Source organism: Lemur catta, chromosome 10 (genome assembly GCF_020740605.2).
Source record: "Lemur catta isolate mLemCat1 chromosome 10, mLemCat1.pri, whole genome shotgun sequence".
Lineage (NCBI taxonomy): Eukaryota > Metazoa > Chordata > Mammalia > Primates > Lemuridae > Lemur > Lemur catta.
In genome coordinates, this window is record NC_059137.1 from 2,483,635 (window position 1) to 2,501,486 (window position 17,852).

At 61.2% G+C, this 17,852-nt stretch overlaps 1 protein-coding gene across 1 annotated transcript in view; it reads right to left on the reverse strand.

Annotated features, from left to right (window-relative positions):
• SARDH (sarcosine dehydrogenase) overlaps window positions 1-17,852 on the reverse strand; it is a 55,016-nt gene that overhangs the window by 35,498 nt on the left and 1,666 nt on the right. Inside the window, 10 exon segments of the mRNA XM_045562561.1 lie at window positions 2,402-2,492; window positions 2,763-2,849; window positions 4,702-4,831; window positions 5,971-6,075; window positions 13,343-13,443; window positions 13,638-13,761; window positions 14,573-14,752; window positions 15,484-15,564; window positions 15,566-15,663; window positions 16,752-17,102. Of these exon segments, the coding sequence (XP_045418517.1) occupies window positions 2,402-2,492; window positions 2,763-2,849; window positions 4,702-4,831; window positions 5,971-6,075; window positions 13,343-13,443; window positions 13,638-13,761; window positions 14,573-14,752; window positions 15,484-15,564; window positions 15,566-15,663; window positions 16,752-17,082 (1,328 nt within the window). The 5' untranslated portion in view covers window positions 17,083-17,102.

Here is a 17,852-nt window from a genome sequence, read left to right on the forward strand (position 1 = left end):
AGAAGCCCGAGTGATCCAGGAAGGTCAGTGTGAAGGACCTTTAACGTTTAGGGTCGGCGGCATGTGGGGACGCCAGTCCCCTCCCTCTTGGCAAGAGACCCCCTTTCCCCCCACCAGCGTGGAGGAAGGGGCAGGGGTGCAGCCCCTCCCGTGAGGAACCCCCCGTCTGCAATTCCAAACTCCAGGGGCCCAGGAGGCCCAGTGTCTCTGGGAGAAGTCGCAGCTGTGTCTGGGGAACAGCTGCAGAATCCAACCCCTGGGGCCAGAGATGGTGTGACCATGATCATTTCGGGTTGTCCCTTGAGGCTGGGGACACAGCATGCAGCCACTGAGCCCCCTGGTGGTGTCCAGCTCCAACCCGGCGGGCCCCACGCTGCTTCCCACTGAGCTCAGAGGCTCCGAGGCTGCACCTGTGGCCCAGGCCTCTTCGCAGCCTCCGCACTGGCAGAGCAGCTGCCCCCACCGCTCCCACCTGTCGGACTCACTCATCCTTATCCTCCTAAGCCCCCTCCTCACAGCTGCGCCCTCAGTGGAGTGTCTGTCCTCAAGGACGCCTGTCCAAGCCTTTTCAGGGCCGACTGACTCTTGGTTTGCACATAATTCTAGCAAGCGGGTGGGGGCGGCGGTTGCTAGAACCCCAATGTGAGGGTTGTGAGTCATTATATCTAATGAGCTCTGACCCAGTGCGGGCCGGGCTGCGTGCCACCGGCAAGGGGCCCTCCCCATCAATCCCCCGGCTGCCTGCTGCAGGGCCCCAAGTTTGACTCATTTCACATGAGAGGAAACTGAGGCCCAGAGGGGTCCCACAAGTGTTCGTGGTCCCACAGTGAGGCCACGGCAGAGCCGGCCTGCACCTGCGCCAGGCGACGCCGGCCAGGAGCTGGAGGCGGGAGGGAGGGGCCCGTGAGGGCCGGGGCGGGACTCGCGGAGGAGTGGCAGAGCACGCAGCGGGTGTAGGATAGGGGCAGAGCCAGGCAGCCACGCTCTTGGGTTAAACAAGGAACGGCCCATCCCTGGCTAACCCGGACCCCCAGGACTTTCCCTGGAAATGGCGCCCATGCCCCAGAATGACCTCCACCCTCTGGCAGGCACTGGGCGCAGCATCTACATGCAGGGGCCTCGGACGCACTCTGACCGCTGCTCCCATTTCACAGGTGGAGAAACAGAGGCTCGGGGACGGGGAGGGACCGGCCAAGGGCCACACAGCTAACAGGTGTGGGGCTGGGGCAATGGGACCCGTCTGACTCCCAAGGGGGCTCACAGGAAGCCACGTGCGAGGCGGCTGCCGTGGCCTGAAGCCAGTGGCGCGGGGTCAGCCCTGGGCCGGGCACATGCGCCCAGCGCGGGCTCTGACTGCCCGTCCGCCCGGCACCTCCCTCATGGAGGGTGTCTCCTGGGTGTCAGAGGAAGGAGTGACACAGGCGTGTCCTGCCCTGCCCCCGAGGTCTGTGAGCAGGGGACAGGCGGGGAAACGTGGCCGTGGGAAGCTGGCGTTGGCTCCCGGTGGGCTGAGGCAGCCGCAGAGCAGACCTCACAGTGCCCGCGCTGGCACCTGGGGAAGGTGGCAGCCAGGGGACCTCAGCGTCCGTCTGAGGGGTCAGACACCACCTCCCCAGGGTGCAATGTCCTCACCAGGCCAGCAAGGGACGAGGACGGCAGAGGTATGGGACACCTTCTCCACGCGCCCCCTCCGCCTCCGGGCGGCTGTGCAGAGTGGGCTGGTCGGCCACCGTGGGGATGAGATGCAGGAGCCCGGGTCCACCAGCCACCACCCGCCAGACCCCGCCTGAGTCAGGGAGCGCCTGTGTCACCATCCTGCGCTATTTAAGAGATGGTTCTGACGTGCAGAAGGTCACCAGGCGACAGACGCCTCCCGGCTGTGGCCATCAGCACCCCGGCCCGTACCCAGCTCTGGTTACTCAGTGTTGTGTCCAGACCCAGCACGAGCACCCACCACACAAACACGTCCCCACGCCTGCAGCCACCGTCACTGCCCCATGCTGCAGACCAGGGACTCGCCCAGCCTGGCTCTGACTCACTCCTGCCGCCCTGTGACCGCACAGCGGGGCAGCACGGGCGGCCGGCGGGGCTGCCTGGCTCCAGGGCGCCGCACGCACGATAGTGATCGGCCCAGCCCAGCCCTGTCCCTCCCGCTCCCAGGCCTCAGTCTCCCCTGTCGTAAAGGGGATGGCTCCAGAGCTGTCCACAGGTCAGGCAGGACCCTGGGACAAGACAGCCTGGAAACCGCACAGCGCAGTGGAGCCGCCAGCCCGGGGCCCTCAGCGCCGCCTCCCGCTGCCTCTCCCGAGAAGCCACGGGATTCCAGGGAAGGCTCCTAGTTGGCCCTGGCTGTTTACCGCACCCCACGCACCCTGCCCGCGGGCCCCCCGGGCACACTTGCCTGATGTCGTAGCCGTGCATGTCCTTCTCGGGGCGCCCGTGGACAATCCAGTGTGCTAGCTCCTGCCCACAGCCGCCACCCAGCATCATTCCTGGCAGGGGAACCGCAGGCCTGAGGGCTGCTCCCCGTGGTCCCCGGCCTGTGCCCAGGTCTCCACGGGCACACACAGGCCGGGCCCTGAGCCCACTCCTGGGGAGCTGCGTACCTCCTAACCGGACGGCACCCCTCCCCGCCAGCCTCCTCCGCCTCTCCTGTCCCCACGGCCACCAGGGGCCTCACTGCTCCTGGGCCTGTCCCCCGGGAGCTCTGAGAACTGGAGGACCACGCACGGGGTGCCAGGTGGGCTGCTGCCCTGACTCACCTGCACTGTTGAAGCCGCAGCCCAGGAAGAAGCCACGGAGCTCAGGAGCCTCCCCCATCAGGGGCTTGTGGTCGGGCGTGAAGGATTCTGAAAGGGAAGGGGAGGCTGGAAGGGCCCTCCAGTGCGCATGCCTAGGGGGCGGGGTCTCCCGGGAGAGCAACTATCTGCAGGTGGCTCCTTCCTCCAGGTGCCCCATCCTCAAGACCCAGCTCAGTGCCACTTCCTCCAGGGAGCCTCCCTGATTGCCCCGGCCGAGTTCCCCAGGGCTGCTCGGCATTTGCCAGAGCCAGCGACTATGAGTGACCAGGCTCTCTCTTGGGGTCTGGCTCTGTCTCACGGCCATTGCTATTGGACAAGGACCCTTCGCTGACCTGGGCACAGGCTGTGCTCCTGTCACATACCCTGCTGTCACCACCAGTGACTACGCCAGGGGAGGGCCAGGTTTTGCTCACCGCCCTGTCCCGAGGCCTAGGCACAGGCAACCCGGCAAATAGGCTCCTGCCGCGTCCTCTGAGGACGCAGGCCCGGGTGGTAGGTTCTCCAGGAGAGGGGGCCGCGCCCTGCGCTGTCTGCTGCCCGCGGCCTCTCGTAAAGAAGGCGCGGCAGGGTGAGGTGCCGGCTGCTCCCAGCAACCCGTAACGGCGCACTGTGCCCACCGTCACCAGCATGTTACGGTACCAATGAGGCCACCATGGGTCGTCGGGTCTGATGCGTGCTGGTTTCTCTGTGTGTGGGGGCATGGGGGTGGCCGGCCGGGCTGGTGCTCCAAGCCCGTGTGGTCAGCCCTGCACCTGGACCAGTGGCAAGTGTCCTCCTGCTCCCTGGGGGGTGACCGGGAGCCATGGGGAAGCTGGGGAAAGCTCCCAGGCAGCAGGAGGGGACAGCCGCAGGGCAAAGGGGCAGGGCCACGTTCAGTCTCGAGGGCAGGGGCTCGAGGAGGGCAGAGACCCTGGCCAAGTGTTCCGAGCTGCCCGGGGCCATGAGAGGCTGGGCTGTGAGGGGCACGGGCAGGGGGCAGAGGCCAGAACGGCCAGAGACGGAGGGCTCTGGAGGAGGCGCTGTCGGGTGGGAAGAAGGGAGCCTGGGTGAGGTCTGGGGACAGCCAGGGCACTTCTTCGGCAGGGCTGGGACTGTTTGCGGCCCAGGGCAGGCAAGAGGGGCCCTGAGCAGGCTCCCAGGGAGCTGGAGGACAGAGCCAGCGGGGCCAGCGGGAGGGCAGCTGCGAGGACAAGGGTCTCTGGGATGTTTCACAGATGACTCAGCGGGATTGAGCAAGCCGGGGACGCGTGGGCCTCCGGGCAGTGAGGACGGGCTGGGCTCGCGGCTCCCACCCCCACCAGCCCTGACCCCCATAGTCCCAGACCGGGAGCTCTGCTGGCCCTTGTCCCCCTAAGTCAAGGGGGCCTGGGACTTCCCTGCTCTTTTCTGCAGGCCAAAGGCCACTGACCGTGCCTGGCGAGGAGAAATGCTGATTTTCCCAGGAAACCTCCCAACCCGACTGGGAGACCAGACACAAAACGTCCTCGCACGCACGTCTCCCCGACATAGGGCTTCTCGGGGGCGACGCTCCCCAGGCTAATTAGAACGAGAGCCGCCGGTTCCGCGCACCCCTGGGATTCTCCCAGGCCTGCGTTTCTCACTGCCAGTCCCACGAGGCAGAGTGCGCTGGGGGTGGGGGCAGTGAGTCACGGCCCTCAGCGCCCACTCGCACCCCGCACGCTGTGCCGTCTGTCCCCCACCCCCGCCCCCGGCAGCTGCACCTGGCAGCAAAGGCCGCCCCGGGAGCCGAATGGATGGGAGAGGCTGACTGGGCCAGGACAGAGGCCACAGCCCCCTGGACCCCTCCTGGCACAGCCGGCCTCAGCACGGGCATCGCACCGACGGTCTCAGCCCAGAGAACCCAAGGATGTCGCACCCCAGCTCCACGGCGCCCACTCACCTGGGCCGCAGACTGTGGACTTGATGCCTGTCTTCTCCAGCACGGGGACACGGTTGATGGCACCTTCGATGTGCTGGGTGAACACGTCCCAGTCCAGGTCGAAGAGGCCGAAGGCAAACTTGTCTGACACCTGCCGGGCCAGGGCAGGGCAACGTCTCCTTTGGCCCTGAGAAGGGCGTGTGTCCCCGCACCAAACCTGCCCTGTGACGGCTGCCCAGGCCCCGGCTGCCAGGTGGGGGCCAGGCCAGCCTCGCTGGGTCAGATGAACCCGAGGGGTGGTCACCCACAGGTCCCCGCAGTTTGTCTCCTGCGCATCAACAGGGGGCCCGTCTGTCCCCTCCCCCAGCCTGCCCAGGTCCCACCTGCTCTGCCTCGAGTGTCACAGTGGCCTCTGCCTGGTCTCCCTGCTTCCCCACCGTCCTTCAACCCCTCTCCTAAGTCACACTGTGCCCTCCATGCTCTCAAGCCCCCTGGGGATCCCTGTGGCCCCCAAAGCCCTACGTGTGCCAGCCTTGCCCGCCTCTACTGCTGGCCCCGCCACTCCAGGTAGACAGAGGCAACGTGATCACAGACGTTGGGCACGTTCTGGAAGGCAGACCTTCCCAGTGCTCGCCGGGAATGGTGAGCTCAACCTGACTCAAGGCCTTCACCTCTCACCGGGCACCTCCTCGCCAGACCTGCCCGTGCTGGCTTGTCCTCTTGGTGCAGGGCTCCGCTCGGTCCCCTCCCTGGGAAAGCCCGCCCTGACCGCCCGCCTGAAGGGCATCCTTCTGAGCCAGTCTCCAGGCTGACCCTTCCCCAGCTAGCTGTGCTCAGTGCACAAAGTAGCCACGTGGTCCTTCAGCTTGCGGACTAACTGCGGAAATGCAGGAGGGGCCGCGGGGCCTCTGCCCCCTAAGCCTCCAGGGGAGCAGCCAGGCTGGGTGATGCTGCTGCAGGCAGTGGGTGGGGGAGGTCACAGGGTCCCCTGCTGGTGGACAGAGGACTGAAGTGTCCTCATGATCTCAGCCTGTGCAGCCTCTAACTGCCGACGCTTTGAGGCAAAGCCCCCGCCTGCCCGGTTCTAGCTGTGCCTGTGTGCCACATCTTCAGGGGCAGGCCAGGGCACCTGCGGTTTCAAGCCCGGCAGGTCCAGGGCACCTGCGGTTTCTCAGGTGTGCCCCGAGGAGCTTCGGGAGGGTGGGCTTCCTGGCAGAGGCCCTCTCCACGCTGAGACGCAACCCCAAACCCTTCCCACCGCCCCAGCCCCCTCAGTTCCAGATGTCTCACCTCCTCCCAAAAGATGGGGTTGGCCTCATAGCCACCCACAGACAAGGCATCCCCTTGGAGGCGGAGGTAGACAGAAGCGTCGTGGTCACGGACATTGGGCATGTTCTGGAAGGCAGACAGAGCGGCCCTGCATCAGCAGGGCTGGGTGGGGCTGGTTCCCGGAGCCCTGTGGGCCCAGCACCTCTGCCAGGGAGCATGGGCCCAGGACGGACCCGCGGCGCTTCCTCCTCGTTTTAGGACCCTGAGGACAGAGGGGACACAGGGCCTGAGTTACACGCAGGGGAAAGACACTCCCACTCAAGTCTCTGCTCCCCCAAATCCTGCAGCACAGCAGCCAAGGAGCGAGGAGGAGGAAGGCTGGATGTGGGGGAGGAAGAGAGGAAGGGGGAGGGGAAGAAGGTGTGACCCACAAAGACAAGGAATAGGACACACTGTGGAGGAGGGAGGGTTGGCCACACGGAGGAGGGAGGGTTGGTCAAGAAAGAGGTCTTTAAATTAGATACGATAGTCAAAATGCAACAGAACGGTCAGATAAGGCTGAGCCCATCATCCAGCTATTAGGCTAAAAGAGATGAGGAAACGGAAATTAGGAAGGGGAAAAATAAGAAAATCAGGTCAATCCTGAAAGTCCAACGTCCATCTTACAGGGTTCCAGAAAGAGAAAACAGAAAAACAGAGTTGAGGAAAATGTCAAAGCAACAGTCCAAGAAATCTCAGATCGAAAACCACGAGTCTGCATGGAGTGCCCACGAGTGCCTGCCAAACCCTGGCACTGGGCAGAGCCCGTGCCCTGTGACACATCAGGACACCAGTGACCAGGAGGGTCACAAACAAAGTGACCACGTCGCTGGAGACTGGAGACATGGAGAACATCTTCAAAATCCTGATGGACACTGATTTTCAATTCCAGACCCCGTCCAGCCATCAGTCACGTGTGAGGAGAGAATGAAGACTTTTGCAGACGTTCATGGACATAAAACATTTACTTCCCACGTGCCCCTTCTTAGTAAACTGCCAGAGAACTGCTTTGACAAAAGTAGGAAAATCAACTAAGAAAGAATAAGCCACGGCTAACAGCAGACCCCACCAGAAGGGGAGGGGAGAAGGTCTCAGGTGACAGCTTAGCAACAGGCAGAGGTGGTCAGTCCCCAGCGGAGCAGGAGATCTGAGTCCTGGGAGGGGAGGGGACGAGATTAGAGACTTGATGTGATCTATCTGGTGCGTGTGAGCATTCAGAAAACACTATCAGTTTGACAGAGTTGTTGAAACATCTGGGGAAAAACAGTGACAGTTATCAATATAAATGCAAATACCCTCAACAGAACACTAGCAAAGTGGATCCAGCAGCATATAAAAAAGGGAGGACACTGTGACCAAGTGGGATTTGCCCAGCAATGCAAGGTTGGTTTAATGCATGAAAGCCAATCACGATAATATTACACATCACATCAACAGCAAGAGACAAAACAAATAATCATTTCAATAGATGCAGGAAAAGCCTTTAACAGAATCCAACACCTTTCATGATAAAAACCCTCAACACACACTCAGCAGACTTGGGATAGAAGGAACCTCCTCACTTGATAAAGGGCATCTACAGAAAACGCACAGTAACGCCAGACTTCATGGAGGAAGACCGGCTGACTTCCTCTAAGACTGGGAATGAGGGCAGGGTGTCCCCTCTCACTTCTGTTCAACGCTGTGTTGGAGGCTCCAGCCAGGGCCGCAGGGAGGTGACAAGAATAATAAAAGGCATCCGGATTGGAAAAGAAGAAGTAAAAAGATCCCTATTTACAGATAACGTGATCTCGTACATAGAAAATCTTAAGGAACCCACTAAAAAAAAAACTACTAGAATTAATAAAAGAGTTGAGCAAAGTTGCAGAATATAAGGTGAATTTACAAAAACAAAAAAACCAAAAACTATCATATTTCAATACACTAGCATTGAACAATGTGAAAAGGAAATTAAGAAAATAATTCCATTTACATTATCATCACAAATAATGACATGTTTAGGAATAAATTTAACAAAAGATGTGCAAAACTTGTACTACTCTAACAACCAGAAAATATTTTTGAAAGAAATTAGAGACCTGAATATGTGGAAAGGCATCCCATGCTCATGAAATAAAAGACTTACTGTTTGTTGTTCAGGTGACAATGCACCCCAACTTGACCTACAGATTCAACATGACCCCTATCAAAATCTCAGCTGTCTTTCTTGCAGAAATTGACAGGCTAATTCTAAAATTCCTAAAGAAATGCAAGGGACCCAGAATATTTTAAACAACCTTGAAAAGGAAGAACAAAGCTAAAGGACTCAATAGTTTCAAAACTTACCGCAAAGCTACAGTAGACAAAACAGTGGGACTGACACAAGGACAGACATTACCTCACTGGAGTAGGATTGAAGGTCCAGAACAGACCTTTGTATTGACGGTCAATTGATTTGCAACACCAGTGGTAGGAAAAGATAAAATGGTCTGTTCAGCAAATGTTGCCGTGACAACTGGATAGCCACATGCAAAAGAACGAGGTTGGACCCCTTCCTCACGCCATACACAAAATCTGACTCGAGATGGATCCCAGACATAATCGTGAGAGGTAAAACTAAAAATTTCTTAGAAGAAAATCTTAGGTGTAAATCTTTGTGGTCTTGGGTTAGAAAACATCTTAAATACGATATCAAAAGCACAAACAGCAAAAGGGGAAAAATAGAGATGAATGGGAAGTCATAAAAATGTAAAACTTGTGCCGTAAACAATACCATAAAGCAGAAAGACAACCCTCAGCATCGGAGAAGCTGTTTGTAAACCGTGTATCTGGCCGCGGACCTGCAGCCAGAACACGTAAAGGACTCTGACAACTCAGTAAAAAGACAAGCACCTCTCTCTAAAGACGGGCAAAGGGTCTGAGCAGATGTTTCCCCGAAGAAGGTGCCAAATTGCAACAGGCGCATGGGAAGATGCTCCCCGTCAGCAGGGGATGCAGACGGATGTGATGCCACTTCACACCGTCTGCGACGACCAGAATAAGACAGACAGACATCAGCGAGAGCTGGCGGGGATGTGGGGACAGTGGATCCCTCCTGCACCACCGGTGGCAAAGTGGTGCAGCTTCTCCGGAGAACAGCACGGCGGTTCCCCAAAATGCAAACACGGAGCGCCACATGACCCTCACTCCCACTCCTGTGTCCGGGTCCAGAATCCCGAATCTGGACTTCGTGGGACCAGAAGTGTTTTGGATTGTGGTTTTTTTTCATATTTTGGAATATTTGCATTATATGCTTACCAGTTGAGCATCTCAAACCCAAAAAGCCGACATCCAAAATATCCCAGTGCGCACTTCCTTTGAGCATCATGCTGGTGCTCAGAAAGGTTGGATCTGGGAACACTTCGGATTTTGAATTTTTGGATGCCCAACCTACGTATGCTCGAGAGAAATGAAAGCATACGTCCCCACAAAAATTTGCACACTTATATTCACAGCAGCACTATTCGTAATAACAAAAAGTGGAAACCACTCAACGTCCATGGATGGATGAACGGATAAGTAGTAACAAAACGTGCTGTATTTGTACAACAGAATCCTGTTCAGCCGCCACAAGGAGTGTGGTGCTGAAACCCGCACCACCTGGTGAGTCCCGGACACCGTGCCGAGGGCAAGACCCCAGACGCCACGTGAGATTCTGTCTGCAGAACGTCCGGAGCCAGCAAGTCCTGGGGACACGGTGGGGAGTGGGGAACGCCTGGTAGTGGGTGTGGGTTTGGGGCATGAGGATGACGTCACACACACCTATAGTGCTGTACACACGCGTGTGTGTGCACACACACATACGTGACAGTTATGCAGGAAACTGAGCAGCTGGGAAACCGCAGGAAACACAAAACGCTGGACGCCACTTGTTCAGGAGATAACAGTATTTTTGCAGCCGTATGTCACACGCAGGCCACCAGCCTAACAGCAAACAGCAGAACAAACCACGTAGAAGACAAGCCCGCGTGGGAAGAGACCACCGCCACGGTGGCTCCTCTGCGTGTGGGGAGCCGCCTCTCCTCAATGTCTCCTCACCACCCCTGCCCTGGACAGGAACGCGTGACCCTGCGTGCCGGCTCTGAGCACAGACGGGGGTGCCCTGGCAGATGCCCCCTCCAGGCTCCGCTCCTCTAGAACTGGAGCAAGAACATCCGCATAGAGGGACGGTTGCCAGGAGGCACACTGACATTCTCGGTAACTGATTGCTGGTTAAAAATAATAAGTTACAGCATTGCCTCCACCAACACGACTGCTCCAAAGACCAAACAAAGGAAAGCCCAGCACTCCCTGGAACAGGGCGGTGGGGACACCTGGCGGCCAGGGAAGCCCCTGACATTTGTCCCAGCAGGACCAGTGTCCTGACATTCCTGCCCTGGCACGGCCCCGCTGCCTCTGAGTGCCCAGCGTGCCCAGCTCAGCACCAGGGTGTCCACCTGGCACCTGGGCTGCTCTCTCCATGCGGGAGCTACCCTGCTCTGGCTGTCCCCAGTACGGCCCTGTGCCATTGACGTCCCTGCCTCCTGACCTCAGCCCACTCCCCTCCATCTGTTCCTGCTTCTCCCCCACCCACCCCATCCAAGTCCCGCCTGATGGCCCTGCCTTCCTTGGCCTCTCCCGCCAAGGCACTGGCCGACTGGACCGTCCCCACCCTCGGTCATCGTCAGGGGCAGCACAGCTATGACCTCGTGTGCACCTGCTGCAGGCGGGCACCTTGCTCAGCTGCCTCACTCCACGCTCCCCTCAGCTCAGCCCTATGCCACAGCAACAGTGATTGCCCATTTTGCAGAAAAGGAAACTGAGGCTCAGAGTGATAACTGCACTTTTCTGGGCTGGGCAATGGAGGGGTCGGCATTCCAATCCAGAGCCCGGGCTCTTGCCCACCACTCTGCCCTGGGATAGAGCTGCCACCCTTGCTGGGAGGACGGTTGGCATGGGAAACGTCTGGGAGCCCGAGCCCACCTGCCTTAACGGAGGCAGAGACCAGAGAGGGAAGGGAGTGGGGACAGAGTGCTGGGACCCAGGCCCGGGATGGCTCCTCAGAATGGAGGACGCTGAGACAACAGCCCTCTGGCTGCCCAAGAGAAAGACGAACAGTGTGTGAGCCCCGAGCCCTCACCTGCCCTCCGGAGCCCCCATGCCCATGCTGTGAGGTGGCGTCTGGTCTGGGCAGACCGTGTCCCCCAGCACAAGGCCACCAGCCAACAGGGAGGGGTGGACACCCCCCCCCCCCCCGGACACCGCCTGGCTACGGGACCTGCCTGGGCATGAAGAGCTTGTTCTCTGGCCTGTCTGGGGTCAGACCACGGAGGTGGGCAGGTCAGAGTCAGGCCGCTCCCCGCCCAGATTCAAACCGACTGCCCCCTGCAGCCTCTGGAAGCCCAGACTTCCAGACACCTGCACGTGGCCAGCGGCTGCAGGGGGCTTGTGGGACTTTGCCCAAAGCCCCAAATCTCCAATCTTCTCCTACTGAGTCTCAGAGGTTCTGGGGCTCGTAGCCCTTTCCTTGTGCCCAGTCCCCAGAGGCACATGGGGATCCCAAAGGGCTTTGTAAATAACACCCCCAGCTTGGCTCTGACCTTGAAATTTACAGGAGGGGGCGGCTGCAGAGGCCCAGGCTGAGTGCCGGCTTCTTCCCTGAAAGGTGCCCCCAAGGCAGGAGTTGGGGAGTCCAGCCCGGGGGCTTAGAGCTGCAGCCCTGGGCTCCGTGGACACCCTGCGGCCATGCTCCCTGCAGCCCCGTCCCCAGGACTCAGCCTCTGCCCCGCCCTTCGGGAGCCTGCTGCGGTCTGAGGGCGCCCCCTCGCGGCCACCTGGGGGAGCGGCTCTCCCCATGGACCCCACAGAGGCCTCAGCGCTCGGCCTCAAGCAGTGAGGTGGCTCTTGGCCCTGCACACCCAGCACTGCACCAGCGGCCCTCCGTGGGCATCTGCTGGACGTCGCACTTGCTCTATGATGGGGGCTGCGTCCCGGGGAGGGGCTTGCCCGGCGCACACCAGGACCCAAGCCACCCCACCCTCTCCATGGCTCTGGTCTACGCAGCCCCCAAGCGTGGCGCCTCTGCAGCGAATGGAGGGATGCCAGGCTCACGCAGGGTGGCGACGGGCCGCTGCAGGCCTGGGGCTCCCACTGCGGGTCCAGGCACCCCGCTTTGCTGGGCTGACCCTAGCGAGGGCAGGCTCTCACACTGTCCCCACCCTGCAGTCTCGGCCCTGCCTCACCCGGATGCGGCCTCCTCCTCCGGGAGCCGCCCTGGTCCATCAGGGCTGGGGTCCCATCAGAGCCCCTGCGGCTACGATTTGGAATTGCCTGTTCGCTGGTCGGTACCCTCCCCAGCTCTTGTCCTGTAACGGCCACAGTTTCTAGAACACAGCCTGGAACACGGAGCTCACACAGTCGCCACTGGATGGAGAGTGGGAGGGAGGTTGGGTGGAATAGTGGGGAGACGGGTTCTACGTGGGCAGCAGGGAGGGATGGATGAAGGGAGACCCCTTGGAGCTGGCCCCCAGCCCTCAGGGTGCGGCTTCTCAATGACGTCCAAACCACAGTCCCCGAGCCTGTCCTGCGTGGTGCAGCCCGCCGAGCTGTTAGCCATGCTTTGTTCCCAGGAGTTTCAGAGACCCTGGCATGCTTGGATGCTCCCAAATGTGCCCGGTGCCTGTCTCAGAGGGCACCGATTCCTGGCACTCAGAACCTCTCCGCAAGCCCTCCGCCAAGGGAGGCCGGGGGGCCGGGGTGCACCTGCCAGCACCTGGGGCTGGGCGCCTCCTGCCCTCTCTCCTCTCCTATCCTCAACTCCCCTCTGCTGTGGTGGGGGCTAGGAGCTTCCTGCCCACTGGCCACCGGCTCTCCCTCCATCCATCACACAGCCACTTGCTCCTACCCGTCTCTGCCCCGCCCTCCCCCATCCGTCTCTCCATCCGCACGTTCCTCCTCCTGCTCGCCCCCTTGTCCCTCCCTCCACAGATCCACCTGTCCACCAACTCCCTTCCCTCTATCCACCTTGCCATCCTTCCATCCACTCTGCTTCCCTTGGTCCCTCCCTCCATCAGTTCATCCACTTACTCAGCTATTCATCCACCCACGCGTCTGTCCGTCCCCTCTTCCGTACTTCCTTCCACCCACCAATCTACGCATCCTTCTAGCCGTCAATTCATCCCTCCCTCTACAGCCCTCTCAGTCACAGCTGAGGTGACTGAGGCTCAGGGCAGTGAGGGAACCCAGGAGGGTCACGCCACCTGCATGTGGCCAAGCTGGGATTCAGGGCCAGTTCCCTGCGCCACCACCACCCCCACCTCCCGCCCAGCCTGACACAGAACCTGGGCTGTCCACCTACCTGGATCCCCTCGATGCGCTCAGTGACGACGTAGGCATGGTGCATGGCCACCAGCGGGACCTTGACTCCAGCCATCCGGCCCACGGCACTTGCCCACACTCCTGCAGGCAGAGCAGAGCCAGCTCAGCTCCGCGGGCACCGGGTGGGGGCTGCCGCCCCGCTGGGCCATGGGTACTCTGCAGACCTGTCTACCTTGCAGACTCCCTGGCTCAGAGAGAGGCCCTGCAGGGGTGGGACCAGGTTTAGGGGGCAGCCAGCATGGCTACCCGGGAGTCAGGAGAAATGCCATTCCCACCTGCACAGTTGACCACGCAGGGTGTCTGGATGGAGCCGTGCTCTGTCTCCACAGCCGTGACCCGCCGTGCCCCAAAGTCATCTGTCCGCACACGGATGCCAGTCACCGGGCAGTTCTCAATGACCTGGGATCAAGAGGGACCACTTCTAAAGCCACACCGGGCTCCCTGAGAGGGGCTGACCACCTACCCTGAGCAACCTCCCCTCCTGGCTGGGACCCGAGGACACTGTTCTGCTAGCAGCAGGTCTCATGGGATACTATCCGGGAAATGGGGTAATCACGGCACCAGAAAACTAAAATCCACCTGTAATTTGACGGGTGAACTTGCCACAAATGGGGGGACCCTTTTTCATTATGTGAAAAAGTAGCCAATTTTCTTTTTTTAAGCAAGACATTTGATTAATGAAAAGACGTCTGTGGTCTACTGTTTGTTCTTTTTTTTAAAAAATAAAAAAAGTCCCCAAACCATGTAGGGCTTGGTTCCATGTTGTACACACAGGTCTTTACAGAAAACAACACCTGGAGTGAAACACACTAAACTGTCAACACTGGCTACTGCTGGGTGATTTTCACTTCTTTTTTGCTTGTTTGTCTTCTTTTTGCTTATTTTAAATGTTTTACTACAACTACCTGTGTAATTCGGACAAAGGAAAATAAAAATTGCAAGAAGGGATTTTAGGGGGATTCACTCGTTCGGCAGAGTCAGACGCAGGGGAAGGAGGCAGGAAGGGGCTGCACCCGCGGACGGGACTGACTCTCCAAACAGACCCCGGGCACGGCCTCCCCGCTGCAGGAGTGGATCAGGAGGCCCAGAGAGGTCCTAACCGGCCCAGGTCACACAGCACTCAGAGAAGGCGCCTGCCCTCTTGCCTTCTGCTCTCGGGGCTCTTAGGCAGGAGGGCGGGCTGGGAGTAGGGGACCAGAGCCGCCGGTACCTGCGCTCCCCGCGCCGTGGCCGCCCTGGCCAGGGCGGTGCAGGTGCCGGCGGGGTCCACCGTACCGTCGTGTGGCACGTGCAGGGTCCCGTAAAGGTCGTCCACGTTCATCAGCGGGTACAGCGCCTTGGTCTCCGCGGGGCTCAGCACGTGGGACTCCACGCCATAGGCCTTGCCCAGCTGGGGGGACCCCAGGGGATCGCCCAGCTGTGGGGAGCACGGCCGCAGGCCCCTCCCTCCTTCCTCCCAGGTGCCTCCCGGTCCCCACGCCGCCCCCACGCCGGCCGTCCCTGCGTCCGCTCGGGCTCCAGGCTGGAGGAATGTCCCCTCCGCTCAGACACGCAGAGCTGCTGCAGGGGCCTCCCCTCTCCCCGCCTTCGCCCGCTTCCTCCCGGGAGCCTCCCGGCCCCCACGCCCCGGCTGGAGGAGGGTCACCCGGCTCGGACATGCGGGGCCGGGGACCCGGGCAGGTGGCCTCCTCCACCTCCCGCTATTATGTCATCGACAGGAGCTTGGGCCAGTGCGTGGCACGCGGTCTGTCGTATGAAATAAGCCGCCCACAAGCCGGGGAGCCCAGCCCGGCATCTGGCTCCCGGTCACCTGGTTCCAGGTAGACCACGCCCCACCACACTTGATTGGCGCAAGCACAACCAATCAGCGTCCTCAGGTGTGGCCTATCAGGACAGGCTCCGCCCACTCAGGGATAAGCTCGGCCAATCAGGTTCTCCGGGAATTCCGAATAAAGGGTGGCAAAGTCACTTGCTCCCGGTGGCCCAGCCAGCAAGGGCAGCGCGGGGTTGGAACCCAGATCTGTCACCTGTCGAGGCTCCTTCCCCCGGGGAGCGCACCCCCTGACGCGAGTCCCCCCCAGGGAGCGCACCCCCGACGTGAGACCCCCGGAGCGCACCCACCGACATGAGCCTCTTGTACTCGTCCAGGCGCTGCCGTTTGGACGCGATGAAGAGGCCCCCGTTCTGGATCCAGCCCGTGTGGCAGCCCCGTCTCCTCCTCCAGCTCGCGGCTCACCACGCGCCGCGTGTGGGCCAGAAGCTCCACCTCCACGTCGCTGGGCCGCAGCTGCCACAACAGGCCTGGCCCGGGAGGGAGGAGCAGCAGGTCAGTCCCCAGCCCCCGGTGAGGGGAGCTGCACCCCTTCCCCACCCCTGCAGCATATCCCGCAGCCCCCCGGGAGCCCAGAGAGGCTGTTGGGCGGGAAATGACTGGGTCAAAGCTGAATGTTAGGGCGGACCCCCGCCCCTTGAGTGGAGAGTGACAATATCCACGCTCCCACTTGGGGAGCACCTGCTGTGTGCCAAGCCCAGTGCTGAGCCTGTCCCGGGTGATATCACCGAACCTATGGGGGTGGGCATGATTATTTTATAGATGAAATGAAGGTGGCACCAAAGGGCTCTGTCCCAGGGTCAGAGAGCAGGTGGGCAGTGGGCAGCTCCCAGCCCACATTTCTGCTCTTCACGACAAAGGCTGCTCCCTTCAGCGGCTGAGTCTGGGCAGTGAGGCTGGGGACGTCGCTGGGGTCACGTCAGGGGAGAGGCTGTGACAGCCCGCTAAGATGGGCGCGAGAGGGCAAATGCAAGGCCTAGAGGCAGCAGAGTATGGGAGCGGCTGGCGTCTCTCTCGCGAGTGGGTGTGCGCCTCTCCCCGGCTCCGCGGCCAGTGGCCTCACACTGGGAGCTCGAGGTTGGCCAGGGGCAGGGGGGTGTTTACACCACAGGAACCGGCAGGCGCTGCAGACCAGGACACCCTGGCTGAAAGGGTTGAGGCAGAAGCTCAGCTGCCCCAGGGACTTGCATACCATAGGTGCTAAATATATGCCCACTGGTTAATGAAGTGGCCCTGTCTGTCCTCCCCTGCTCCCAGGACAGTCTCGTCCCTGGTGGTCCATCCTGGAAAGGGGCTTCTGCTCTTAGTGCAGACACTGCCTGGGGCTCCTGGCCCCTCCAGGGCTACACGGGCAGCGTCTGCTCTCTTCTGGCCACGCAGCTCTTCAGAGACCTGGGGGACAAGCGGTCCCCCAGATGTGCGGCCTGCAGACTGACCACACAGCTTTTCTCAGCGGTCTCTCCCCTCCGGCTCAGCTGCCTGTGACAGGCCTGTGGTTGTCAGCCCAGGCCTGGCCCCTTGCTGAGTCCTGTCCCTCCCCCCGGCCCCTGGCTCCTACCCGCCGTGTGCCAGGTGGTCCCAGAGGTCAGCCGCTCCCGCTCCAGCAGCACCGCTCCGCTCACGCCCAGCTTGGCCAGGTGGTACAGGGTCTGGCAGCCCAGGCTGCCCCCGCCGATGACCACCACATTGGCCGTGCTGGGCAGAGGCCGGCTGGGGCCTCGGGCCACTGCCGAGGGGTCTTGTGCATCCTTCAGGGTCTGCTGATACGGCACACTCTTCTCAGCCGTGGGGCCGGCTGCACGGGTCGGGGGCCGCAGCCCCAGGCCCCGGGCAGGGCTCCAGCGAGGGCACGCAGCGGCCACACGCAGGGCTCGGCTCAGCGAGGCCATGGGGACTCCGGGCTTCAGCACTGCAGGGAGCCGGGGAGAGAGCCAGACTGGGTAGGTGCTGAGGGGACACAGTGGGGGCTGTGCAGAGCGAGTGCCCAGGGGAATTGGGCCCCCGTGGGGATACCTTCCAGGGCCTTCCTCCTGCGGCCTTCCAAGACATTTGTTCATTCATTCATTCATTCTACATACACATTTTGAGGGCCTGGTGTGCAGCAGGCTCTGGCTGCGCCCAAGGGTGACCATGGTGGGGCCGGGCCTCTGCCGGCCCCCGAAGACAGTAAGGTCAAAGCTGGGGCCCCAGGAGAGGCAGAGAACAGGGCCTGCCGTGGCTGCAGTTGTCCCACGTGAGGCCTGGGGGAGTGGGGCCACTGATGAGGGAGGGCAGGGAGGACAGAGGGGCCGGGACAGAGGACCAAGATCAGCAAACCGGGAGCTCCGTTCTCGTGGGACCCTCAGCCCCAGACCGCAGTAACGGATGTCGGGGGGCAGCTGGAGCGCGGAGGGGCCCATCCGCCAGCCCTAGAGCACCAAGATGCTCCCGAGTGCCTGTGACCCACACGTTGTGGGGTGGGGGTGGGACTGGGGAGGCAGGAGCCCCAGAGGAGACAGTGGTGACAGCCCAGCAGGGCTGGGGCTTGTGGTGAGGGTGGCATCACCTGCACACACACGGGGAGACCGGGAGGAGGGAGAGGTGGTGTGGGCAGGGAGCCGGTGGCCCAGGGCGCTGGTGGCAGTCTAGAGACAGGACACCCGACCCTCAAGCATGGAGC